At 38.1% G+C, this 27,326-nt stretch overlaps 2 protein-coding genes across 10 annotated transcripts in view; both read right to left on the reverse strand.

The window, feature by feature from the left end:
* The window catches only part of LRMP (lymphoid restricted membrane protein), a 56,707-nt gene extending 44,395 nt beyond the window's left edge, over positions 1–12,312 (reverse strand). For 2 of the 9 annotated variants that reach the window (XM_032287157.1, XM_032287154.1), the window contains exons 1-4: positions 11,437–12,312; positions 2,793–2,854; positions 1,544–1,624; positions 669–765 (exon numbers count right to left, since the gene is read on the reverse strand). The gene's annotated coding sequence lies outside the window, so the exon portion shown is untranslated. The remainder of the gene's footprint in view (positions 1–668; positions 766–1,543; positions 1,625–2,792; positions 2,855–11,436) is intronic. The other 7 variants (XM_032287156.1, XM_032287170.1, XM_032287179.1 and 4 more) reach the window with 7 other exon arrangements.
* LOC116557713 (lymphoid-restricted membrane protein) overlaps positions 1–27,326 on the reverse strand; it is an 89,018-nt gene that overhangs the window by 23,347 nt on the left and 38,345 nt on the right. Inside the window, exons 17-19 of the mRNA XM_032287279.1 lie at positions 11,437–12,181; positions 1,544–1,624; positions 669–765 (exon numbers count right to left, since the gene is read on the reverse strand). Coding sequence (XP_032143170.1) covers positions 11,998–12,181 — 184 coding nt within the window. The 3' untranslated portion in view covers positions 669–765; positions 1,544–1,624; positions 11,437–11,997. The remainder of the gene's footprint in view (positions 1–668; positions 766–1,543; positions 1,625–11,436; positions 12,182–27,326) is intronic.

The following is a 27,326-nucleotide window of genomic DNA, read 5'->3' on the forward strand; positions in this document are numbered from 1 at the left end:
AAACCACAAATTTGCCCCACAGCTCACTTTTCCTTCTCCAAATGTCTATTCTACTGTATCTCAACCTGAATCCTTTTGTTTTCAAAATGACTTGTCTGCCTTTGGCTCTTTTTCAAACACTTAAGGCTTCTGCATTCTTACTTCTCATTTTTTGTGTTGTTTGCTCATGTTACTCTCACCCATTAGAATATGTTTTCAATGCTTTTCACTTTTCTAAAGCCAACTAATCTTTCAAGGCCAGTGCAACTTGAACCTTTTCTATGGAATCGCCTTTGACTTCTCTGAGCCCAGGTCTTGTCTCCTTACCAGTCTGTGAGCTACTTTAGGACTTACTTTTTTTTTTTTTTTTTTTTTGAGATGAGGTCTCACTATGTTGCCCAGGCTTGTCTTGAACTCCTGGGCTCAAGTGATCCGCCCGCTGTGGCCTCCCAAGGTGCTTGGATTACAGGCGTGAGCCACCATGCCTGGCAAGGACTTATTCTTTATCATGCATAATATGGTGCCTTGCATAGAGTAGGTACTCAAATATATATTAACTGAATTCAGGGATAAATATCCAAGTGTTCAACAATTCTTCCTATCAAAATGTAATAATAACTACTTATTTTTCTTTTCAAAAAAAACTCTACACCTACTTATGTCTGAGCAGGTATCAGAGAGGGGCTTACCCAGCAGAGGTGTGTACCAGCACGTATGTTTCAAGGTCAGGGGTGTCTGATGTATTCTTGCTTCTTGACTACCATATAGTTTGTGGAAGCACTGCTTCTGAACAGAAAACCAAGTATTATTAGCCACCTAAAGGAATGTAACATATTATATTTCATAATCTACTACCACCATTTTCAAAGGTAGAAAGAATATCACTAGTCTCAAATGAGCCTGTGAGAGAGATCAAGAAGAAAATAAATGTCAAGTAAAAAATCTTTCAAGTATTTGATCAAAAGATATATATATGAGTAAATTATTCTTATTTTAAAATCACAACGTAATAATCTAGCAGAATGCTAACAAAGGTTTTGAGGAAAGAGGTATAGAGAAATAAACTTTGTTACATAATTCTTTGTGATACTGCAAGTAAAAAACATAGAACAGGCCAGGCCCGGTGGCTCGCACCTGTAATTCCAGCACTTTGGGAGGCCAAGGTGAGTGGACCACTTGGGGTCACCACCCTGGCCAACATGGGGAAACCTTATATCCACTAAAAATACAAAAATTAGCCAGGTGTGGTGGCACCTGACTAATCCCAGCTACTTGGGAGGCTGAGGCAGGAGAAGCTCTTGAACCCAGGAGGCGGAGGTTGCAGTGAGTCGAGATCATGCCACTGCACTCCAGGCTGGGCAACAAAGGACCAACCAGGTTTGCGTATGTGTATGTGTACATTTACGAAAATAGTTATCTGTGGCCTCATTTGATAATCTCTTGATAAAAGCAATATAGGTTACAGTTTGAAGGCTCCTAATACATACTGGACTTAACTTTTTAGTACAAGATAGTTATTGATTCACAATTATTACCTAAATAATCTCAAAAAACTTGCAATTACCAATTTTTCTTGAAGAGGCTGTTGAATTGCATTTTTGCAGGAGAGGGAATCACAGTGAGGAAATTCCTCATCTAAAAAGCTCTGTCAAGAGAAAATGGTAGAGTATATTCAAAGACAGAATGATGAAAAGGTCAAAGATCCCAAATACATTAGACTTAACAGAAGATAGGACATGGCCTAAAGTGGGTGAAACTGACAGGTTCTTTATCTTGTATTCTACTCCAAGGGAACACCTTTGTAATTGTAAACCTCCCATTGTATTTTCCCCATTACTTGACCTAGGAATGAAATCTGAAGTTCAGGAATAAGAAACTGAATGGCTTGTCATTGATATCTTTAGGCAGAGGCTAAAGAAGTTTGTTAGAGATGTAACTCAGAGTAATGAAAATGGTGTCTGTGAACATTTTATAGCTATAAAATTATGGCCTTAATCCAAGATGTAGATTCGCATCTATCGTATTTATATTGTAATAGAAAATGTTGTTGGTGTTCTTGAGATGATTAAAGCATCTTTAGATATGGAGGTTTTTCTAGCTCAACTTACTGCAGAGGACTTTTTATGCATTCTGCCTAGCTTAATCTTCCACATGATTTTTTTTTTCCTGCTTTAACAGATGTGTCTGCATGATGTCCTGGAAACAGATACATGCAAATACCTCCCTTCTTTCTTTCCTCCTCCATCATCTTCCTCTAGTGCCAACCTTGCTGTTCCCTTATGTTCTTCATTTCTGAACAAAAAGTAGGTTCACCAAGTATCATAAGGGAAAGAAATACACTTAACGCTACCAGAGATATCTTGAGATGACCCATACAGAGAGAAACAGAAAGTTTAATTCAAATATGAGAAAGAAAAAAGAGACAGTAACCATCAAACCTATTCAAGAATACTCAAAATTTCAACATATTGTAAATTGAATAATATGCTCTTACTATCAGAAACGAGGAGCCCAAGACTGAAAAAACTGCCTTGTTACTAATAGATATACATAGTGGTGGGCAAAGAAAATTCTGAAACACTTCCTCTTTAGAAGGGATTTTCAGTAGTCACTCACTAATGTAAGATCTCCTTTCTTGTTCTGCTAAATGCTTTAAGCACATAAGAGAACAAAGTCCACCAAAACATTTTCTTCTAAATGGGTTATTTAACTTAATGATTGAAGTCATTGTATATTATACATTAGCTTCAAAACCTTACATGAACTGAACAATTTCCTCCACAGTAAGTGAACACGTATCACAGACATTTTACCTGAAACAGCAAGCCATGGTGGTCCCCTTCAATTAACTTCTTTCGAAGTGGCTCAACTGTTGCTACAAAGAGAATTTATAACCAGCTCAATATGATCACTTTTATAATTTTTTTTTTTTTTTTGAGACAAGGTCTGGCTCTGTTGTCCAGATGAGAGTGCAGTGGCATGATCTCACCTCCCTGCAACCTCCGCCTCCTGGGCTAAAGCCACCTTCCTGCCTTAGCCTCCCAAGTAGCTGCGATTACAGGCACACACCATGACACCAAGCTAATTTTGGTACTTTTTGTAGAGGCAGGTTTCACCATGTTCAGACTGGTCTCAAACTCCTGAGTTCAGGTGATCCACCAGCCCCAGCCTCCCACAGTGCTGGGATTACAGGCATGAGCCACCACATCCAATATGATCATATTTAAACTTGTCTTCCTTAATTCATTTCATTGCTTCATAAACTTTTAATGGCTTTAAATTTGGGTCCTGGGAAAATAATGACTTCCAAGACACTCTCAACTTATGACTTGGGAAAAATGGAAAAGCAGGCTAGAACAGATAAGCCATTATCTCCCTTGGGTATTTAAATTTTACTTTGATAGATACAAGTGAACTGTCTTCTAGAAGTGAGTCACAGAATTATCTAATCTTAAAATAAGAATACACTTTAGGCCGGGTGCAGTGGCTCACGCCTGTAATCCCAACTCTTTGACAGGCCAAGGTGGGCCGATCATTTCAGGCCAATAGTTTGAGACTAGCCTGGCCAACATGGTAAAACCCCATCTCTACTAAAAAAGTATATATATATATATATAAATATATATGAAAATTAGCTGGGTGTGGGGGTATGCACCTGTAATCCCAGCTACTCAGGAGGTTGAGGCAGGACAATCACTTGAACCTGGGAGGTGGAGGTTGCAGTGAGCCGATATTGTGCTGTTGCACTGCAGCCTAGGCAACAGAGTGAGACTCCCTTTCAAAAACAAACAAACAAAAAGAATACATCTTAGAGGTCATTCAGTCTGACCTCCTACTGATAAAGAAATCCTCTCTCCACATGTTCTCACTCATAGGCGAGTGTTGAACAATGAGAACATGTGGACACAGGGAGGGGAGCATTACACACTGGGGTCTGTTGGGGAGGCTAGGAGAGGGAAAGCAGGGGTTGGGGAGAGATAATGTGGGAGGAAATGCCAGGTATAGGTGATGGGGGGATGGAGGCAGCAAACCATCTTGCCATGTATGTACCTAGGCAACAATCCTATATGATCTACATATGCTCCCCAGAACCTAAAGTACAATAAAAAATAATAAAAAAAGAAATTCTCTATTAAGCCTCTGCTTGAGCCCTCAAATTACAGCCTGAGGATCCCAGAACTCTACAAGTAGATCTCAGATCACGAGAACACTAATGTGCAGGGGATTGAAAAGGTAACTGGTAAGTCATGGAGCTGAGATTAGGCTCATGGAACAGAGCTTAATTCAGGGCATCATTCGGTGAAACTAAAAATATTTATTTTTCTGCTTAAGTAAAATCTGCTTCCTAGTAACTTCCAAAGATCTCATGCCTGGAATAATGGAAGTGGGGGAAAAGTACCTAATATTTAACTAGCTTTTTGATGTACATATAGCATATTATTTATTTGACAAATCCTACACTCTGAAACACAACCAAAACCAGAAAATAAATCCAAATCTCTTGGACAACTAGAATAGATACTGATATTCATGCCCTTTATTCACGTGGCAAATCTCACACCTTAACTCAGGCAATGGGCTCTGGATATATACATAATTCTCACCAGTTTGATGTTTTCTCAGCCCACAGAAGATTAAAAGCAAAACTTAAACGAGAATAAGGAGCTCTGCTAGATGGAAGCATATTAATAGCTACCGCTATTTTTTTTTAATCACTAACAGCCAGGAAAATTATTAACAGCAGATACTCTGGTATCCAAAACACATAGAAATCTGGTGCTTCTCATTTTATAAACCAACAGCTTTATATCTAAATAGCCTGAAGAAATTCTGAGTCATGAGCATAATGCTAATGAAAAGAAGTACATAATCTAATTTTTAAAAAATTTTCAGGAAAAAAGGCTCTAAAAGCTTCAATTATATAGAAAATTACCTATGTAAATTTTTTATTTTATAGGACTTTTTTTTGGTAAAAATAACTTATTTCTCAATCAAGCTTGACATAGTGTTACTAGGCCAAGTAAAAGCAAAACAGATGTTTGTTTTTAAACATCTCCCTCACATAGGAAGAAAAACTTATTTTTAAATAAGTATTTTTAGGCTAGGCATGGCTCACACCTATAATCCAGCACTTTGGGAGGCCAAGGCAGGTGGATCATGAGGTCAGGAGTTCGAGATCAGTCTGGCCAACAGGGTAAAACCCCGTCTCTACTAAAAATACAAAAAAGTTAGCCAGGCGTGGTAGTGTATGCCTATAATCCCCGCTACTCTGGAGGCTGAGGCAGGAGAATTGCTTGAACTTGGAAGGTGGAGGTGCAGTGAGCCGAGACTGCACCATTGCACTGCAGCTCTGAATTGACAGAGCAAGACTCTGTCTGGGGCAGGGGAGGGAAGTATTTCTAACCTATTAAAGTAATTAAAAATTTATTTCTTATTAATACTTACGACTCTGATAAAGATGAAGTTTTTAAAAATATTCTCTCTTAACTGTATTAAGAAAGAAGGCCCTGTCTTCCCTCTGACCTACATCTAAACAATAGCAACCAAAGCTATAAGAAGTGCCCATCATGTTTCTGAAGGTCGTGTAACTCCACAATACAAATTCAGAATACTGTCTTAGAATTGCCAGTGAAGCTGTATTTCAGAAGCAATGATGAGTTAGTATAAGATTGTCTAAATTGCCCATCTGCTTGCTCACCAGGCAATCTTGGGTTTTAGAAACGGTGTATCTTGAAGCATTCAAATTGAACGCCTTATTTCAACAGATGTTTTGTGCAATGTGTGGCAACTATTTCCATATTTTCCACATGGCAAAACAAGCTGGCTGATGACCACAATTTGCATTCACCTTTGCATTCTGCTTTACATGTTTGGAGTTGGACCTGTTCTGTCTCTAGAACAAATTTATGCTTTATATAGAAGGAAGTAAAACAATGGCCACTGTATCTCCTGCTGTTGCCATCTGCCACGCAGGAAGGGACCAGGTGTCTTGGATACACTGCCTCTGAGGAAAGCTGAGATAAAACAACTTTCTAAATGACTATGCAATGAGGTTCCAGGCAAAGGACCCACAATTAACTGGCTGTTGAAAATGAAAATTTTAAAATTATTAGAGCTGTAATCATGTTAGTTATCAATGATGGTTGACATTTATAGAGTATGGGACTTTTATAATACTATCTACATGTTGCTGTAAAAACCTTATGTTCTGTAAAACTGTATATTAAAATATCAAGGTTCATTAAAGAACCCCAAACTAAGATCAACTTGCATATATCTGTCAAAGGACTTATATCCAATAATAAAAAGATAGACAACCTAATTTTAAAATGGGTCAAAGACTTAGACACCTCACAAAGAAGATATACAATGGCCAATCAGCACAAGAAAAAGGGCTCGACATCATTAGTCATCTGAAAAAGATATATTAAAATCACAATGAAATACCCATTTAGTAGAGCGGCTAAAATGACAAAGATTGACACTACCAAATACTGAAGATATGGAACACCTAGAACCCCCCACACTGCTGGTGGGGCTGTGAAATGCTACAAACACTATCGAAAACTGTTTGACAGTTTTTTAAAAAGTAAGAGTCACAGCTATGATATGACCTAACCATTCCACTCCTATTTATTCTAGGTGAAATAAAAACATATGTGTACACAAAGATCTGTACACAGATGTTCATAGAAGATTTGTCCGTTGTAATCCCAAACTGCATATACTGCAGATATCCAATAACAGCAGAAAAATCAATCAAACTGTGGAATACTCATACAAGGAAATACAACTCAACAATAAAACATACTTCTGATAAACACAACATAATCCCATTATGCTGACAGAAAGAAGACAAACACACAAAAAGTACATACTGTGTAACTGAGTTCTAGAACAGGCTAAGCTAACCTAACAGAACAGTGTTGTTCCTTATGGTGCTAGAGGTGGGGGTGGGGCGTTGACTGGGAAGTTACACAAGGGAAGTTTCTGGGGTGACAGCAGTTCTGCATTTTGATGTGTATTTATCTACCTGGTTGAATAGTACACTTGAGAGCTGAACATTTTATGTCATGCTAAATACATTAATAAAAAAAGTTAAAATTATAAGCACAAAAACAATGCAGGGATTATGAGAGAAATAGGGTTAGGAAGAAATCACTAAAAAAATGCATGCAGCTGGGCAGAGTGGCTCACACCTGTAATCCCAAAACTTGAGGAGGCTGAAGAGGGAGGATTCCTTGAGCCCAAGAATTTGAGACCAGTCTAAGAAACATAATGAGATCCTATCTCTACAAAAAATTTAAAAATTAGCCAGGCAGGCCAGGCGCAGTTGCTTACACCTGTAATCCTAGTACCTTGGGAGGCCGAGGTGGGCGGATTGCCTAAGCTCAGGAGTTTGAAACCAGCCTGGGCAACGTGGTGAAACCCCGTCGCTACTAAAATACAAAAAAATTAGCTGGACCTGGTGGTGCTCGCCTATAGTCCTAGCTACTCAGGAGTCTGAGGTAGGAGGATTGCTTGTGCCCAGGAGGTTGAGGCTACAGTGAATGATGATCCCACCACTATAATCCAGCGTGGGTGACAGAGTTAGATCCCGTCTCAAAAAAAAAAAAAAAAGAAAAAAAAAATCTACCTACCTACCTACCTACCTACCTGTCTGTATGTGCAACATTGTAACCAGAGTACTAACAAACACAATTATTAAATTATTAGTACTAAGAAGATCACATGCCTCACAGGATATCAGAAATACACAAAAGTAAGAGAGTGGAAATGCTGGTGATGCTTTAATGAAAAAGTGATGGTGGATGAAAGACAAATGCAGATGGAGACAGCGATAGATGGAGACAGTGAGGCTAACAAGGTGAACACAGGAGGGAGTATGATCTGACACAGACCAGGGCTCTATAAGGCTGGGGTTGAGTGGCTCTGGGGAGGGAGGCCCGGGTGCAGACACTTATTTTTAACTTTCTCAAAATAAAGCTGAAATGGTTCCTGTTGCCTGTTCATCAGCCAAGCTAAGGGTTCTTTCCTGAGGGAGGTGAGAGTTCCATTCCTACCAATCCAGATCCAAGTCCCAAGAATCGTGAATAAACTATAACTTCTATACTATATAACTGCAACATTTCCCATTTACAAATCACAAATGAGATGATTCACGTTATAGAAACGTGTTCTAGCAGAACACAAACATCAACTATGGCCAAACATTAGCTACTATTTTTCATTTATTATGTTATTTAATAATTCACAACAATTGCATTTAACAGAAGAGGATACAGAAGCTCAGAGAGGCAATGTGATTTGCTCAACTTTACCCAGCCACTCTTGCAGACTTTGCGTGAGAACACAGGTTTGTTAATGTCAAATCCCATGTTCTTAATCATTATCCTATACTTCCCAGATAACTTCTCCATATCTCCATTTTTCATCTGGGAAAACTTGGGTCCCCACTCCATCAGAGTTGTTGAGCAAGCTATATTTGGCTTTGGTTTTCTCCTTGGCTGTCACCCCAAAACCTTCTATCTTTAAGTATCTCAATCACCTGGATCCATGCCCCCACCTTCTTTGGATCACTTCCCTCCTGTTTACTGACTGCTTAGGACAGAAGGATTTCATCTTGCATCCATGCTCCAAGCCCTAAAGCTTTTACCTCTCCCAAACCTCGTGCCCTCCATGCTAAGAATAGTAAGCTAGAAGAGTGTTTGAAATGATCGCATCTAGGTGAAAGTCTTCTCTAAACTATGAAGTTACAGTGCAGATACTATGTTCAAATAAGAAATTATGCTATATAGGAGCTCCCTGGGATCTCTTTTCATGGAAAAATTTATGGTTCTTAAAGGTAGTTCTCTCACTGTCTATTAGAAGACTGACTCCATGATTTCATGTCAGATGGGAACAGGAGACGGTGAATAGTAAGGGGGTGATAATTTTGGATTATATCAATTAGTCCATGATTTCTGTACATAAGATTCACCCTAATATGTTATATATTCATCCTATAAGCTTTAAAATGCTCTTTTTAAATAAAATACCAATTATAATCCAGTCATGCATATATTAACAACATACTTACATATAAACAAAGTTTAGAAGCAGAAGAAAGAAAATATATAAGTAACCTTTCAAGCAATTGAATAGTTTTCATGGCACATTTCTTGAAGGATATCATGCACATGAATTGCCTCAAAAACCAGCCCAGTCCTGATGGCAATTGGAACTTGAACAATATTATTTATTCAAGATAAAGTTCAGGATTTCCGATCAAATGTCATGTATAAATTTCCAGCTCTGGTCTGTGAACATTATGCACATTGATCTGAACATCTGGACAAACCAACTGCCTCCCCACACAATGTGCTGATGCAACTTAGATGGATCAGAAGACAACTGTCTGAAATACTTTGTGAATTTATTAAACTAGCCAGAGAGTTTCAGAAAAACTAAATAGATTTAAATATGTTTTGTTTTCTGACTCAGAATTCAGACGTCTGACTCAGAACTCAAACAGCATGGGGTGGCAGTGGTCATGGTGGGATGTGCGTGGATGTGTTTGTGTGATAACTGCTACCTCATTGACATTTGTTCACTGTCTGTTTGGAACATCTGCTATACAGAACATTTTGAAAATACGTGCTCTCTAAATTTCCCTCTTCTCTCAAAGGCTGAATTTAAAGGGCACTGTTAGAAAGACCATAAGTAAATGGTCATACGGGCAAAATCCTGATTTGTATGGGTTCTTTTTACGGCAAAAGATACAAGTAACAAATTAAAGGATCTCATGAATCTGGACAGGTTATGAATAACTCAAGACAGAAAGGAAGTGTCCACTCTACTTTATCCGGGCAGAAAAAAAATACATGTATCAACTCAGGGCAGCTTTCATAATTCTGCTTTTAAGTACATTTGGACCTATTATGCCCTAAGATAAACTGGGAAGACAACAATAGCAAGTTCATAATTTCAAGAATGTACACTTTGGGATAAGTTATAAAAGTTGACTCTTCTAAGAAAATACTGCAAGAAAATCAGAGTGAGGAAGGGGAACAAATTCCTAGCAATTTATAAAACTTAGGTATAACATTGATTTAATCAAAAGGCAAAACTGGAGCAAAAGAATAGTCCTGAGCACAGTGTCTAAAGCAGACACACCTTAAAACAACTTTGGAATGCCTTGTGATTCGTGTCTTGACATGTATATTCTAATCACCAGGCAACACCCTCCAGTGCCCTCTGAGCAACAGTAAAATTACACACAGACTATGTGATTTAAAGGCTGCCTTACTAGCATAAAGAGTGAATCAAAATAAATATTTAGAATTATAAAAACTGGCAAATTCATAAAGGTTTAAAAATTATAACCACAATATGTTAAATAACCATTGCTATTCTTTTATTTATTTGTACTTTTTGTAGAGATGGGGTTTCGCCATGTTGACCAGGCTAGTCTCAAACTCCTGAGCTCAAGCAATCTGCCCACTTCGGCCTCTCAAAATGCTGGGATTATAGGGGTGAGCCATCATGCCTGGCAAACCATTGCTATTTTAAAACTAGACTATTTCTTAAATTCCTAAATAGCTTTCTCAGATAATAGAAAGCGTATAATAAATCCAAAACAAATACAAGTCTGAAATTTTTAATCTCTAGCCTACCTTAAGCTTATATTTAGTTGTTATTACTCAAACCAAATAACTTTCTATAAAAAGAACATTTATCCTGCTGCAACAAGAAACTGGCCAAACAAAAGCAATTGTCTGATAAATGGCTAAAATAAGGAAGGTTTATTTTTACCATACTATGTTTCTAGAAGGAAACAATTTTATAGCTAATCTGACATCTGTAATGTGACAATTGTCTTCTCACATAAATCCCTGGTAAATGCTTATACACTTTTGAGTAATACAGAAAAATGACAAATATTCCAATTTTTAAAATGCAAAATATGTAGAGAATGCATTAAAATTTTAAAATAATGTTCACACATGTTCAGTACTTTGATATACATTGAATTCATAATTATTTTGCCTAGTCCCCTAAAATTATCAAAGAAAATAGAGGGGCAAGGCCTTTCTACCATATGAGAGGAAAAAATTAGCTAATAAAATCAGAATATACTGTATAACAACTTGAAAGTTCAAATATAACATGCATACTTGATTTTTCTCCTTGTTTACTTTTAGAAATATTGAGAAGTTTAATTTTAAAAGAAAAAACAGCCATAGACAAAACCAGCTCATAATAAAGCAAAAAGGGAAGTTAATGGTTAAACCCATGCATGTACCTAGCTACTCAGCAAACCTCTCTTAAAGCCCCACAATACTGCCTTCTCAAACCATTTCATTGCCATAAATTCATGAATAATATCCTAGCTGCAATCTAGAAAAATGTCTGTAGTCCTATGCCCCGCCTCAGGGTGGACAAAAACTGGGGCATAAATGAATATTTGCTACTCACTTTTCAGTTTCCTTGTCTTCTGCTGAAGTGCCTGGCAAGGGTTCGATAACTCAGTATTTATAGTTTGAAGGTTCCGTGGTTCCCAAATTGCTTCCTCTAATTTATGCCGTAAAGACGTAGCTTTTTCACTGGCACAGTGGACTTCTCGATCTCGATCCTTAACCTGGATATGGATAGTTAATACTGGATTCTAGCAGTGTGGCCAGGAAAGAAAGCAATTGAGTGCTCATTCTTATGATGCAGGCAAAACTGAAAATGTGTTTTTCTTCTCAGGGAAGTGATAAGCCTCTCCTGAACTTCTGCAATTCTGTGTTTGCATGGGGTTGGTATGCCTGAGCTATTTCTACAGCGGTTAAAGTCCTGATATGTCAAGTTGTCTCTTTCTGCAGAGTCGCCCCTTTCTGCAGAGTCGCCTCTTTCATCAGCAGGCTGTTGACACCGCCTCTCTTACAACTCCCCCTTTACTTCCTCTGCTCACTGCTAGTCGCTAGGGACTGAACTTGCAGTTCCTCTTTGCTTTTTTTTTTGTTGTTGTTTGTTGCTGTTGTTCCTCCTGCATTTTCATTTCATGGTTTTCAGGACATCTGAGGAGACATCCCCTGAATCTAATGTAGCCATGAGCCACCCTACCTGCTCCTCTGCATCCTCCAGCCATTGGCTGGCTTCTTGAAGCCTCTTTCTAAGGATGCCTTCCTGGTTGACAGCATCTTCTTGCAGTTGTTTAATGGCTTCTAGTTGTTTCTGACTAGAGTTAAAAAAAAAAAAAAAAAAAAAAAAGTCCAAACCGCAAGTTGTCAGTGACATTTCAACCAAGAGTCACGCTGTGAAATTGTGACAAATTTAAACTTAATACCACTTCCTCAGAGATCAGAGGAAAAAGTGAAAGCATTTACATATAAATGCTTCACAAATATAAAATCTTAAGCAAAGCATATTAGTTGCTTAGCCTGCCACCCTCACTTTACAGATAAGGACGTCTAGTTTCACCTTTTATACCGGTGTGCTCCGTTCCCACAAGCTGCATTCATAGCACTTAGCATCAGTTGCCAGTTGTTCAGAAGATGGTTCTACAATGAGGTCAGGGTGACAGGTGCAATATGTACATATCACAGCTAGCCTTTACAGAGAAAGAAAGGAGTGTGGAAAAGGTGTGGGGAGGGAAAAGAAAAGGAAAGACAGATGGATGAAGCTGGAAACCATCATCCTCAGCAAACTAACACAGGAAGAGAAAACAAAACACCGCATGTTCTCACTCATAAGTGGGAGTTGAACAATGAGAACACATGGACACAGGGAGGGGAACATCACACACTGGGGCCTGTCAGGGGGTGGGGGGGCTAGGGAAGGAATAGCATTAGGAGAAACACCTAATGTAGATGATGGGTTGACGGGTGCAGCAAACCACCATGCCATGTGTATACCTATGTAAGAAACCTGCACATTCTGCACATGTATTCCAGAACTTAAAGTATAATAAAAAAAGAAAGAGAGAAAGAGAGAGAGAGAGAAAAGAAAAGAAAAGAAAAAAGAAAAGAAAAGAAAAGAAAAGAAAAGAAAAGAAAAGAAAAGAAAAGAGCTTTGTTTCATGACCTTAGCCTTTCTCCTTAAGGCCTGTCAATCGTAGTATACACATGTGCCACGAGCACAGGAAGTACTGCCCCCCAGGCACAGATGCAAACTGGCGGTTGATACTTCGTTAGTCCTCTTTTTGCTGAAGCTCTTCTCCCCACCACGCTTCCCCACCACAGATCTCACAGCGTCATTACCTTACACCTCATTTGGATCCGATTCTAATCTCCAAAACATATAAAAATGCACTTACTCTCTGTTAGATTATTTAACATGTGCTACATGTCAGCACATCAGTGATTACCTGGAAACAACTGGACTTGAATACCGACCCTAACTCAAAGTGGTGATACATGTTAGGAGTTGCAAGACAACAAGGAAGACACTGTCAGCTCCAGGCCTTGTGCATGCCTCTCAAACATTAACATTTAGTCAGAATCCCACTGCACACTGGCACAAATCCAGCCCTGTTTCCAAGAAGGACCACATGGGAGGCAAGAATGCTGTCACAGAATGCTTACCATACCGGTAAACAAGCAAACAAACTCCTAAGCAAAAATAAGAACTGCCTACATCACCACACATACCACTGAGCATCCTTCAATAGCTTATAGTTGTCTTTCTTTCTTTTTTTTTTATGGTGGTGGGAACATTTAACAGGAGATTTACCCACTTAAATTTTTAAGTGTACAATACAGTATTATTAACCGTAGACAGAATGTTGTACAGATGATCTCTAGAACATCTTCGTCTTGCATAACTGAAACTTTATACCTATTGAGTAGCAGCTCCTCATTTCCCCCTCCCCCTAGCCTCTGGCAACCAATTCTATGAGTCTGTTTGAGATGCCTCAGATAAGTGGGATCATGCAGTATTTGCTCTTTTGTGACTCGCTTATTTTACTTGGGATAGCGTCCTCCAGGTTTATCCATGTTGTCATATGTGGTAGAATCTCCTTCTTTTTAGGCTGAATAACATTCCCTTATATTTATATACCAATTTTTCTTTAATCATCTAGGTACACTGAGGTTGTTTCCAAATCTTGGCCATTGAGAATAATGCTGCAATGAATACAGGAATGCAAATAGCTTCTCTAGATCCTGACTTTAATTCTGTTGGATAAATACCCACAAGTGGGATAACTAGATCAGATGGTAGTTTAATTTTTAATATTTTGAGAAAACTCGGTAACATTTTCTATAGTTGCTGCATCACTTTACATTCCCCCAACTGTGCACTAAGGCTCCAATATCTCTACATCTTCTCCAACACTCATCTTTTAAAAATAACAGCCATCCCATCCTAATAACAGGCATGAGACAATATCTAATTATAGTCGCAACTTGCATTTTCCTGATGGTTAGTGATGTTGAGCATCTGTTTTGTACACCTGTTGGCCATTTATTGTCTTCTTTTGAGAAATATCAGTCTTTTGCCTATTTTTAAAACTAGTTATTTGTGGTTTTTTTGTTTTTGAGTTGTAGGGGTTCCTTACATTTTCTAAATAGTAACCCCTTAAGTGAAAGATCTCTTCAAGGAGGACTACAAACCTCTCCTCAAGAGAATTCAGAGAGGACACAAACAAATGGGAAAACATTCCATGCTTATGGACAGAAGAATCAATATCATGAAGATAGCCATACTGTCCAAAGTAATTTATAGATTCAATGCTATTGCCATTAACCTACCACTGGCATTCTTCACAGAATTGGAATAAACTATTTAAAAATCCATGGGAACCTGAATTGTCAAGACAATCCTAAGAAAAAATAACACAGCTGAAGGCATCACGCTACCTGACTTTATACTATAAGGCTACAATAACCAAATAGCATGGTACTGGTATAAAAACAGATACATAGACCTATGGAACAGAACAGAGAACTCAGAAATAAGGCTGTACACCTACAACCATCTGATCTTTGACAAACGTGACAAAAACAAGCAATGAGAAAAGGAATCCCTATTTAAGAAATGGTGCTGGGAGAACTGGCTAGCCACATGCCGAAAACTGAACTGGGTCCCTTCCTCAGACCTTATACAAAAATTAACTCAAGAAAGATTAAAGACTTAAGTGTAAACCCCAAAACTATAAAAACCCTGGAAGAAAATCCAGGCAATACAATTCAGGACATAGGCACGGGCAAAGATTTCATGACAAAAACATCAGAAGCAATTGCAACAAAAGCAAAATTAAAAAACAGGATCTAATTAAACTAAAGAGTTTCTGCACAGCAAAAGAAACTATCATCAGAGTGAACAGACAACCTAGAGAATGGGAGAACATTTTTTCAATCTATCCATTGGACAAAGGTCTAATATTCAGAATCTGCGAGGAACTTCAACACATTTACAAGAAGAAAACAACCCCATTAAAGAGTGGGCAAGTTGGGCACGGTGGCTCACACCTGTAATTTCAGCATTTGAGGAGGCTGAGGTGGGCAGATTACTTGAGGTCAGAAGTTCAAGACCAGCCTGGCCAACATGGTGGAAGTCTGTCTGTACTAAAAATACAAAAATTAGCCAGGTATGGTGGCACAAGCCTGTAGTCCCAGCTACTCGGGGGGCTGAGGCAGAAGAATCACTTAAGCCTGGGAAGCGGAGGTTGCAGTGAGCCGAGATTGAGATCACAGCACTGCACTCTAGCCTGAGCAACACAGTGAGACTCTGTCTCAAATAAATAAATAAATAAATAAATAAATAAAAATGGGCAAAGGACATGAACAGACACCTATCAAAAGAGGACATTCATGTGGCCAACAAACAGGAAAAAAAGCTCAGCATCACTGATCATTAGAGAAGTGCAAATCAAAACCACAATAAGATACCACCTCATGCCAGTCAGAATGGCAATTATTAAAACACCCCCGAAACAACAGACAGGTTGCAGAGAAAAAGAAATGCTTTTACACTATTGGTGGGAGTATGAATTAATTCGTCCATTGTGGAAGACAGTGTGATAATTCCCCAAAGATCTAGACAGAGGCAGAAATACCATTTGACCCAGCAATCTCATTACTGGGTCAAATGGTATTTCTGCCTCTGTCTAGATCTTTGGGGAATTAACACAAATTCCATATATATCAAGGAATATAAATCATTCTATTATAAATATACATGCATGCATATGTTCATTGCAGCACTATTCATCATAGCAAAGACATGGAATCAACCAAAATGCCCATCAGTGACAGACTGGATAAAGAAAACGTGATATACACACACACCATGGAATACTACACAGCCATAAAAAGGAATGAGATCATGTCATTTGCAGGGACATGGATGGAGCTGGAAGCTGTTATCCTCAGCAAACTAACACAGGAACAGAAAACCAAACACCACATGTTCTCACTTATAAGTGGGAGCTGAATGATGAGAACACATGGACATATGGTGGGGGGAACACCACATACTGGAGCCTGTCAAGCAGGTGGGGAGGGAGAGCCTCAGGAAGAATAGCAAATGGATGCTGGACTTAATACCCAGGTGATGAGTTTATTTGTGCAGCAAATCACCACGGCACACATTTACCTATGTAACAAACCTGCACATTCTGCACGTGTACCCTGGAGTTAGTAAAGGAAAAAAACAAAAACAAAAATTAACCCCTTATCAGTTGTATAGTTTACAAAATATATTCTCCCATTCCATAGGTTGCCTTTTCATTGAGTTGTATTCTTTGCTGTGCAGAAGCTCTTCAGACTGATATAGTCCAACACGTCTATTTTGCTTTTGTTACCCGTGTTTTTGGTGTCATGTCAGAGAAATCTTGCCAAGATAATGACATGAAGCTTTCCCCCATGTTTTATTCTAGGCATTTTCAGTTTCAGGTCTTAAATTTACATCTTTAATCTATTTTTAATTGATGTTTATGGTATAAGGGTCCAATTTCATTCTTTTGTCTGTGGATATCCAGTTATCTCAGCACCATTTGTTGAAGAGATTATCCTTTCCCTATTATGTATTCTTATTACCTATGTTGAAGGTTAATTGATCATCCATGCATTGGTTTATTTCTACGCTCTCTATTCTGTTTCATTGGTCTATATGTCTGTCTTTATATGCTAGTACCATATTGGTTTAGTTACTGTAGCTTTGTAATATATTTTGAAATCAGGAAGAGTAATGTCTCCATCTTCGTTCTTCCTTCTCAAGATTGATTTCAGCTATTCAGGGTCCTTCACAGTTCCATAAGAAATTTTTGATTTTTTTTCTATTTCTGTAAAAAAATGCCATTGAAGTTTTTGTTAGGGATTGCATTGAATCTATAAATTACTTTGGGTAGCATGGACATTTTAACAATATTAACTCTGGTTCCAATCTATGAACACAGGATGCCTTTTCACTTCTTCTTGTCTTCTTTAATTTCTGTCATCGATATTTTGTAGTTTTTATACGTTTTTTACTTATTTAAATTTATTCTTAAGTATTCTTTTTGATGCTTTGTAAATGAGATGGTTAATTTCTTTTTCAGATAGTTCATTGTTGCTCATATATAAATGAAATTTATTGTATGTTGATTTTGTGTCATGTAACTTTACAAAGTTTTATTCTAACAGGTTTTTTTGTGAAATAATTAGGGTTTTCTACAAATAAGATCATTTTATCTACAGAGATCATTTTACTTCTTTTTTATTTATATGCCTTTTATTTCTTTTTCTTGCCTAAATGCTCTGGCCAGTACTACACTGAACAGAAGTGTGAGAGTGCGCATCCTTGCTTTCTTCCTGATCTTAGAGGAAAAACTTTGTCTTTTACCATTGAGTAATGTTCACTGTGAGCTTTTCATATATTACTTTTATTATGTTGAGATAATTTTTTTCTATTCCTAGTTTCTTAAGTTTTCACACAAAATACTGTTAAATTTTATCAAATGCTTTTTCTGCACCTATAGAGGTGATCATGCAATACTTATCCTTCATTCCGTTAATGTGGTATATCACAATAATCAATTTGCATATATTGAACCATCCTTGCATCCCAGAAATAAATCCCACTTAGTCATGGTGTATAAGCCTTTTAACGTGCTTTGAGTTTGACTGGCTTATATTTTCTTGAGGATTTTGCAACATCAGGGATATTGGCCTCGCTTTGGTATCAGGGTAATGCTAGCCTCAGGAAATGAATTTGGAAGTGTACTTTCCTTTTCTTTTATTTGTGAAGAGTTTTAGAAGGACTGGCATTAACGTTCTTTAAATGTTTGGTAGAATTCACCAACGAAGCCATCTCATCCTGGGATGGGAGGTATTGGGAGGTGTTTGATTACTGAGACAATCTCCTTATTGTTTGTAGATCTTTTGAGATTTTCCATTTCTTCATGATTCAAAAAGAAATATGATGGCGTGCATGTTTCTGGGAATTTTTCCATTTCTTCTAGGTTATCTAATTTGTTGGCATAAAAGTGTTTATACTCGTCTTTTACGATACTTTGTATTTTTGCAGTTCTAGTTGTAATATCTCCTCCTCCATTTCTGATTTTGAGTCTTCTTTTCTTCTTAGTCTAGATAAAGGTTTGTCTGTCTTGTTTATCTTTTCAAAAATTCATCTCTTAGTTTTACTGCTTTTTAATTGCTTTTCTATTTTTAACAACTTTTTGCTATAATTTTTATTATTTTCTTTCTTCTGGGAAGAAACTTTGGGTTTAAGTTGTTCTTTTTCTAATTCATTGAAGTGTAAAAAGTTGTTTATTTGAAAATATACCTTCTTTTGTAATGTAAGTGTTTATCACTATAAAATTCCTTCTTAGTACTGCTTTTTCTACATCCCATAGATTTTGGTATGTGCTTTTGTTTTCATTTGTCTCAAGATAAGTCAAATTTTCTTTATTTCTTCATTGACCTATTTGTTGTTCAGGAGTCTGTTGTTTCATTCTCACATATTTGTGAATATTTCCATTTTCCTTCTGCTATAGATTTCTAGTTATATTCCATTGTGGTAGGAAAAAGATAATTAGTATGATTTCAATCATCTTAAATGTGTTAAACATTTGTTTTGTAACCTAATGTGTGATCTATCCTGGAGAATGTTCCACGAGCATGTGAGAGGATGTATATTCCACTGCAGTTGGGGGGAATGTTCTGCATCTGTTAGGTCCATTTACTCTCTAGCGTATTCAAGCCTGCTATTTCCTCATTGATTTTCTGTCTAGATGTTCTATCCAGTATTGAAAGTGAAATACTAAAGACTCTTATTATTGTATTGCTGTCTATTTACTCCTTAAGTTCTTTCAGCATTCGCTTTATATATTTAGGTGCTCTAATGTTGGGTGTGTAGACATTGTATTTTCCTGGTGAGTTGATCCTTTTATTATATAATATCCTTGTCTCTTATAACAGTTTTGACTTAAAGTCTATTTTGTCTGACATAGTTACCCATACTCTCTTTTGGCTACCATTTGCCTGGAGTATCTTTTTCTATCTCTTCACCTTCAGCCTATGCGTGTACTTAAATCTAATGTGAGTCTCTTGAGACAGCATATAGTTGAATATTGGCTTTTTAAATTTTAATATATTCAGCCCCGTATGTCTTTCAATTGGTAAGTTTAATCCTCTTATATTTGAAGTAATTATTGCTAGGGAAGAACTTACTATTGCCATTTTATTATTTTTCTGCCTTGTAATTTTTTGTCCCTCTTTTCCTTTCTACCTGTTTTCCTTTCAGTTTTGTTGGCTTCTCTGTATTGACATTCTTTGATTCCTTTCTTGGTATGTGTATCTGCACTGTAGATATGTTCTTTGGGGTTACCATGGAGCTTACATAAAACATCTTATAATTATAATGGTCTATTTTAAACTAACAACCTAAATTTCATCACATATAAAAACTCTAACCTTTTACTTCTTACCTTCAAACACTTTATGTTATTCATATCATAATGTATATATTTTCAGTTATATATCATAAACATTTTTATAGTTTTTACTTATAATACTTTTAACTTTTATATAAGAAAAGTGATTTACCCACAACCATTACAGTGTTACAGCATTCTGTGTTTGTATTTTCTTTTTGTTAAAATTCTAACTTTGCATAGGCATTGTTCTTCTGACCTCATTGAGCATTTTTACGGGATTCTCTGTTAGGTAAGTCATTTATCTATTTCATTAGGGTCAGTTTCCGGAGATTTATTTTGTTCCTTTGTTTGCAACATATTTTCCTACTTCTTTATTTTCCTTGACTCTTTTTAACCATGCATTAGAAAAAATAGCCAATTATCCCAGTCTTCACATACTGGTCTCATACAGGAGAAAACCCTTAATCAATTCAGGAAGAGATTCTGGGGGTCGGGGGTGGGTATTGTCTCTCAAACATTCACACTAACCCAAACCACCATTTTTGTTTCTAGCAACCCTCAGGCATCTAGAGCATGCTGGGTCTCATAGTATTCTGAGACAGGTAAGACAGAAGTGAATTCTTTGGGCAGCATCCAGAAAAATTGAAACATCGGATGCATAGTCCAACTCTTCCATCCTTTTACCCTTGGAGAGAAGCTGAGACCTAGGTTTTTCATCTGCTTGCTTTTCACTCAGCTGGGATAGGGACTCCAGCAAGTACATGCATACTAGTTCCAACTACCTTCTTTGTTCTCAGTTGTATCCAGGCAGCTAGAGTATTCAGGTCCCGTTAGCACTACAAGACAAGTGAAACAGAAGCTAGTATCTTATTCTCCTCCCCACCTGACCACACTAGGGAGAAACTAAGAGCTGGAGTTTTCTTTCCATTGACATGGCACTGAGCTGCGGATAGGATTATCATGAGGATTCTTCAAATTTTCCAGGCTTGATGAAGCTGGTTTCATGCTCACTGAGGATTCAGGAGCCTCTCAACTAATTTCTGGGTTTCTCGCAATAGAAATTTGTTCATAATAAGTGCCCACATGAGAAGCAAGGAGAGATCAAAAATTGACACCCTATTGTCAAAACTGAAAGAGCTAGAGGAGCAAGATCAAAAAAACTCAAAGTCTAGCAGAAGACAAGAAATAGCTAAGATCAGAGCAGAACTGAAGGAGATAGAGACACAAAAAACCCTTCAAAAAATCAATAAATCCAGGAGCTGGTTTTTTGAAAAGATCAACAAAATAGACAGACCACTAGCCAGATTAATAAAAAAGAAAAGAGAGAATAACCAAATTGATGCAATAAAAAACGATAAAGGGGATATCACCACAGATTCCACAGAAATTCAAACCATCATCAGAGATTATTACAAACAACTCTATGCACACAAACTAATAAACCTGGAAGAAATGGATAAATTCCTGGACACTTGCCTCCTGCCAAGCCTAAACCAGGAAGAAGCCGAAACCCTGAACAGACCCATACATAACAAGGTCTGAAGTTGAGGCAGCAATTAAGAGCTTACCACCCAAAAAAAGCCCAGGTCCAGATGGGTTCACAGCTGAATTCTACCAGACATACAAAGAGGAGCTGGTACCATTCCTTCTGAAACTATTCCAAACAATACAAAAAGAGGGAATTCTTCCCAAATCATTTTATGACACCAACATCATCCTGATTCCAAAACCCGGCAGAGACTCAACAAGAAAAGAAAACTTCAGGCCAATATCCATGATGAACATAGATGCAAAAATCTTCAATAAAATACTGACAAGCCGATTGCAACAGCACATCAAAAAGCTTATCCACCATGATCAAGTAGGCTTCATCCCGGGGATGCAAGGCTGGTTCAACATACGCAAGTCTATAAACGTAATTCACCACATAAACAGAACCAAAGACAAAAACCACATGATTATCTCAATTGATGCAGAGAAGGCCTTTGACAAAATTCAACAGCCCTTTATGCTAAAAACCCTCAATAAGCTAGGTATCGATGGAACGTATCTCAAAATAATAAAAGCTATTTATGACAAACCAACAGCCAATATCATACTGAATGGGCAAAAACTGGAAGCATTCCCCTTGAAATGTGGCACCAGACAAGGATGCCCTCTCTCACCACTGCTATTCAATATAGTATTAGAAGTTCTGGCCAGAGCAATCAGGCAAGAAAAAGAAATAAAGAGCATTCAAATAGGAAAGGAGGAAGTCAGAGGAAGTCAAATGTCTCTATTTGCAGACGACATGATTGTATATCTAGAAGACCCCATTGTCCCAGCCCCAAACCTCCTGAAACTGATAAGCAAGTTCAGCAAAGTCTCAGGATACAAAATCAATGTGCAAAAATCACATGCATTCCTATACACCAATAACAGACTTAAAGAGAGCCAAATCAAGAACAAACTTCCATTCACAATTGCCACAAAGAGAATAAAATACCTAGGAATACAACTAACAAGGAACTTAAAGGACCGCTTCAAGGAGAACTACAAGCCACTGCTCAACGAAATAAGAGAGGACACAAACAGATGGAGAAACATTCCATGTTCATGGTTAGGAAGAATCAATATCGTGAAAATGGCCATACTGCCCAAAGTAATTTACAGATTCAATGCTATCCCCATCAAGCTACCAATGACCTTCTTCACAGAACTGGAAAAAACCACCTTAAACTTCATATGGAACCAAAAGAGAGCCTGCATAGCCAAGTCAATTCTAAGCAAAAAGAACGAAGCAGGGGGCATCACACTACCAGACTTCAAGCTATACTACAAGGCTACAGTAATCAAAACAGCATGGTACTGGTACCAAAACAGAGATATAGACCAATGGAACAGAACAGAGGTCTCAAAGGCAACACAACATATCTACAACCATCTGATCTTTGACAAACCAGACAAAGACAAGCAATGGGTAAAGGATTCCCTGTTCAATAAATGGTGTTGGGAAAGCTGGCTAGCCATGTGCAGAAAGCAGAAACTGGACCCCTTCCTGACACCTTACACTGAAATTAACTCCAGATGGATTAAAGACTTAAACATAAGACCTAACACCATAAAAACCCTAGAAGAAAATCTAGGCAAAACCATTCAGGATGTAGGTGTAGGCAAGGACTTCATGACCAAAACACCAAAAGCATTGACAACAAAAGCCAAAATAGACAAATGGGACCTAATCAAACTCCACAGCTTCTGCACAGCAAAAGAAACAATCATTAGAGTGAATCGGCAACCAACAGAATGGGAAGAAATGTTTGCAGTTTACCCATCTGACAAAGGGCTGATATCCAGAATTTACAAAGAACTAAAACAGATTTACAAGAAAAAAACTAACAAGCCCATTCAAAAGTGGGCAAAGGATATGAACAGACACTTTACAAAAGAAGACATACGTGAGGCCAACAAACATATGAAAAAATGCTCATCATCACTGGTCATCAGAGAAATGCAAATCAAAACTACATTGAGATACCATCTCATGCCAGTTAGAATGGCGATCATTAAAAAATCTGGAGACAACAGATGCTGGAGAGGATGTGGAGAAATAGGAACACTTTTACACTGTTGGTGGGAGTGTAAATTAGTTCAACCACTGTGGAAGACAGTGTGGCGATTCCTTAAGGACCTAGAAATAGAAATTCCATTTGACCCAGCAATCCCATTACTGGGTATACATCCAAAGGATTACAAATCGTTCTACTATAAGGACACGTGCACACGAATGTTCATTGCAGCACTGTTTACAATAGCAAAGACCTGGAACCAACCCAAATACCCATCGACGATAGACTGGATAGGGAAAATGTGGCACATATACACCATGGAATATTATGCAGCCATCAAAAACGATGAGTTTGGGTCCTTTGTAGGGACATGGATGAACCTGGAAACCATCATTCTCAGCAAACTGACAGAAGAGCAGAAGATCAAACACTGCATGTTCTCACTCATAGGCGGGTGTTGAACAATGAGAACACATGGACACAGGGAGGGGAGCACTACACACTGGGGTCAGTTGGGGGGAAATAGGGGAGGGATGGTGGGGGGTGGGGAGCTGGGGAGAGATAGCAAGGGGAGAAATGCCAGATGTAGGTGATGGGGAGGAAGGCAGCAAATCACACTGCCACGTGTGTTCCTATGCAACAATTTTGCATGTTCTTCACATGTACCCCAAAACGTAAAATGCAATAAAATAAATGGGGAAAAAAAAAAAAGAAATTTGTTCATGTATTGTTGCTGAATTTGTGCGCTCCTGGAGAAGAGGCTCCAGAGCTTCCTATTCCACCATCTTGTTGGAATCACGCTTCTTCTTTTTATTTTAAAGACATCACTTTTATCTACCTTTCTCTCTTCCAGGAATAATCTATATTCTCAAGAGTGTCCATTATTTTCCAAGAGAAAGCAAAAGGACTTTAAAGACCATCATAAATCCATATTTATTAATACTAATACTTTTGCTTATATGTATTTTCACCAGAACATGTTTTATGAACTTTATGAATCATAAGTCTTAGAAACAAGTTTTTAAAAATATTAGATGGTACCATCTGTTAAAGATATTCAACAGATGATGAACTTTTGAATATTTTTCTCCCATAGAAATTTTATTACCATGTAAAGAGGTATATATTAGCTTGTGTGTATGTTTAAATCCAACAATTCTCCCTGCCAACACATTCTAATGATAAGTCTTTCTCAGACTTTGCATCTTTCTCAGACTTGGCTATCGAAATAGCACACCATTTACTTGGTTTTCAGATCAAAAGCCTCTAAGTCAAGGATGACTCCTCTCTTTCTTGCAACTCCACACATACAACTTGCCAGCATGTTTGATCCGATCCACCCTCAAAAATACACTTTGAATTTAACCATTTCTTACCACTTCCATGACTATTACCCTGGCCCACAGTACATCCCTCACCTGGACTACTATAGTAGCTCCTAACTCTATAGCTTTTTGATCATGAAATATTTTATATTTCAACTCAGTATACAAACAAAAAAATACACATGCACACACACGGCTGAAACAAAAATTCAGTTCAGCACTACTTATTCTTACTATATGTAATGCACTCTATTATTTTATATCTCATTTATTTTTTAAAAATAGGTCATGAGCCAGTAAATTGATATCAGAATCTCTAAATGGTTATCTTTTGTTGAAAAACTCTTCTCTAGCCGGGTGCAGTGGCTCATATGCCTGCAATGCCAGCACTTTGGCAGGCCTAGCTGAGCAGATCACTTGAGATGAGGAGTTTGAGATCAGCCTGGCCAACATGGCAAAACTCCTCTCTACTAAAAAAAATAAAAATTAAAAAAAATACAAAAATTAGCTGAGCATAGTGGCACATAGCTACTTGGGAATCTGAGGCAGGAGAATTGCTTGAACCCAGGAGGTGAAGATTAAACCCGGGAGGTAGAGGTTGCAGTGAGCCGAGATCACGCCACTGTACTCCAGCCTGGGTGATGGAGTGAGACTCGAAAAAAAAAAGAAAAGAAAAACTCTTCTCACTGATTTCACTGCTTTCACTTTTGCCCTCTATAAATACTTCATCTAGCAGATGTTTCAAAACACAAATCGCACACACACACACAAAGAAAAACAAAAGCAAAACACAAATCACATTTCTTCTCTGCTCAAAATCCTCTAATGGCTTCTCACCACACTCAATAAGATCCTAACTCCTAAACATGAACTGCAAATGCTCTGTGTGGCCTGGCCCCTTCTGACCCTCTGGCCCAACATCCTACCACTACCCAGCCCCTGTTCTGCCCCAGCCATGCTGGCTTCTTGCTGCTGTTCAAAAACACCAAGCTTACTACAACCTTAGGGTCTTTGCATCAGCTACTTCCTCTGCCTGGAACATACCAGGATTGTCACATAGCTCACTCTCTTGCCACACTCAGCTCTCCATTCAATTCATCACTCTTCAGGCAGGATTTTCCTGGCTATTCTCTCTAAATTTAGGTTCTCCTGTCACTCTGTCTTCTTAATCTGCTTTAATTTTCTCCATACAACCCCCTGACGTTATATATCTATCTATTTGCTGTTTGCACCCTTTATTAGATGTTTGTTTCATAGAGGCAGAGATTCCTGTCTTGTTTCCTGTAATTCCTTAGCACCTGCGGTTGAGGAAGGGGTAGAAGCCAGGCAAAGAGCAGACACCCGCATGGATATTGTATAAATCAAGTCTTGCTTTCCTTGCCAAGACTTCTGAGAGCACTCCTTTCTGTCCATGCCTGTATTTGGACCATTCAATTCTGTCCATTCTTCAGCACTAGAGCCTATTTACCCCACAGCAGAATGGGAGCCTTCTCTTCCTCAGCAAACAGCCCCCAAAAATGTACCTTTAATAAACATTTCCTACCTCATGTAAACAGAATTCTCTCTCATCCCTGCAAAACACTCCATTCATTTTCTTCTCTTTTTTCTAAAGAGGCAGTATCTTTCTCTGTCTCCTAGGCTGCTAGAGTGCAGTGGCACAATCATAGCTCACTGTAGCCTCAAACTCTTGGGCTCAAGCAATCCTCCCACCTCAGCCTTCCAAGTAGCTGAGACTGCAGGCATGCATCACCATGTCCAGCTCATTAAAAAAAAATTTTTTTTGATACAGGGTCTTGCTATGTTGCCCAGGCTGGTCTCAAACTCCTAGCCTCAAGCAATCTTACTGCCTTGTCTTCCCAAAGTACTGGGATTATAGGCATGAGCCAGGGCACCCAGCTATTTACTTATTCATAGTTAAAATCTCCAAATTATTTTGTGTGTAGCCTTTATGTGGCTTTGTCAGTTTTAAATTGTGTCCAGAAGCCAGAGGTTATAACCATCTTATGCAGGCAAGGAGTATTTTGCCCAATACTAGGTTTCCAGAATATTTTTAAAGCATCTTGTATCAGATTTAACAAGTTGATAGTGGGGGGTTAACCATCTAAAGAATACAGGCTTTGAAGTCAGACAGAACTAAGTCTGAATCCTAGCTATCACTCAATCCCAGCTGGGTGACCTTGGGCAAATTAGGGAACCTCTCTGGAGGTACATATATGTCAAATTCTTAGCACTACATCTGACACAGTAGCTTCTAGACAAATGACACCTACTGTTATTTAACTGGACTGCTTGTAGGTCTAAGTAGGATAATACAGAAGATTCACTCATTTCGAGATGACATTAGTGCAGACCTCTCTCCAAATAGTTCTTTGTTGCTAAACAGAAGAATGTTGACGCTCCCTTTCATGGAGATGGTGTCTGCATAAGGAAGCTGCATGTCTGCTCAGCCCATGTCTTTTACCACTACAGGGAAGTGTGGGCTCTCTGCTTCTTAGGGAAAGCAGAAGATCATTTTCTTGAGAGTTCCTTCTGGTATTACCTCTCTCTGGTATCTAGTTTCCTTATATTTGGGAGGAATAAAATAGTTTCTTCTGGCTATTTTCTTCAAGCTTACCTCAGTCTCTAACTACATTTTAAAATTTTGTTCAAGTG

This window comes from Sapajus apella, unplaced genomic scaffold, assembly GCF_009761245.1.
Source record: "Sapajus apella isolate SASKATOON/1434 unplaced genomic scaffold, GSC_monkey_1.0 scaffold2, whole genome shotgun sequence".
NCBI lineage: Eukaryota > Metazoa > Chordata > Mammalia > Primates > Cebidae > Sapajus > Sapajus apella.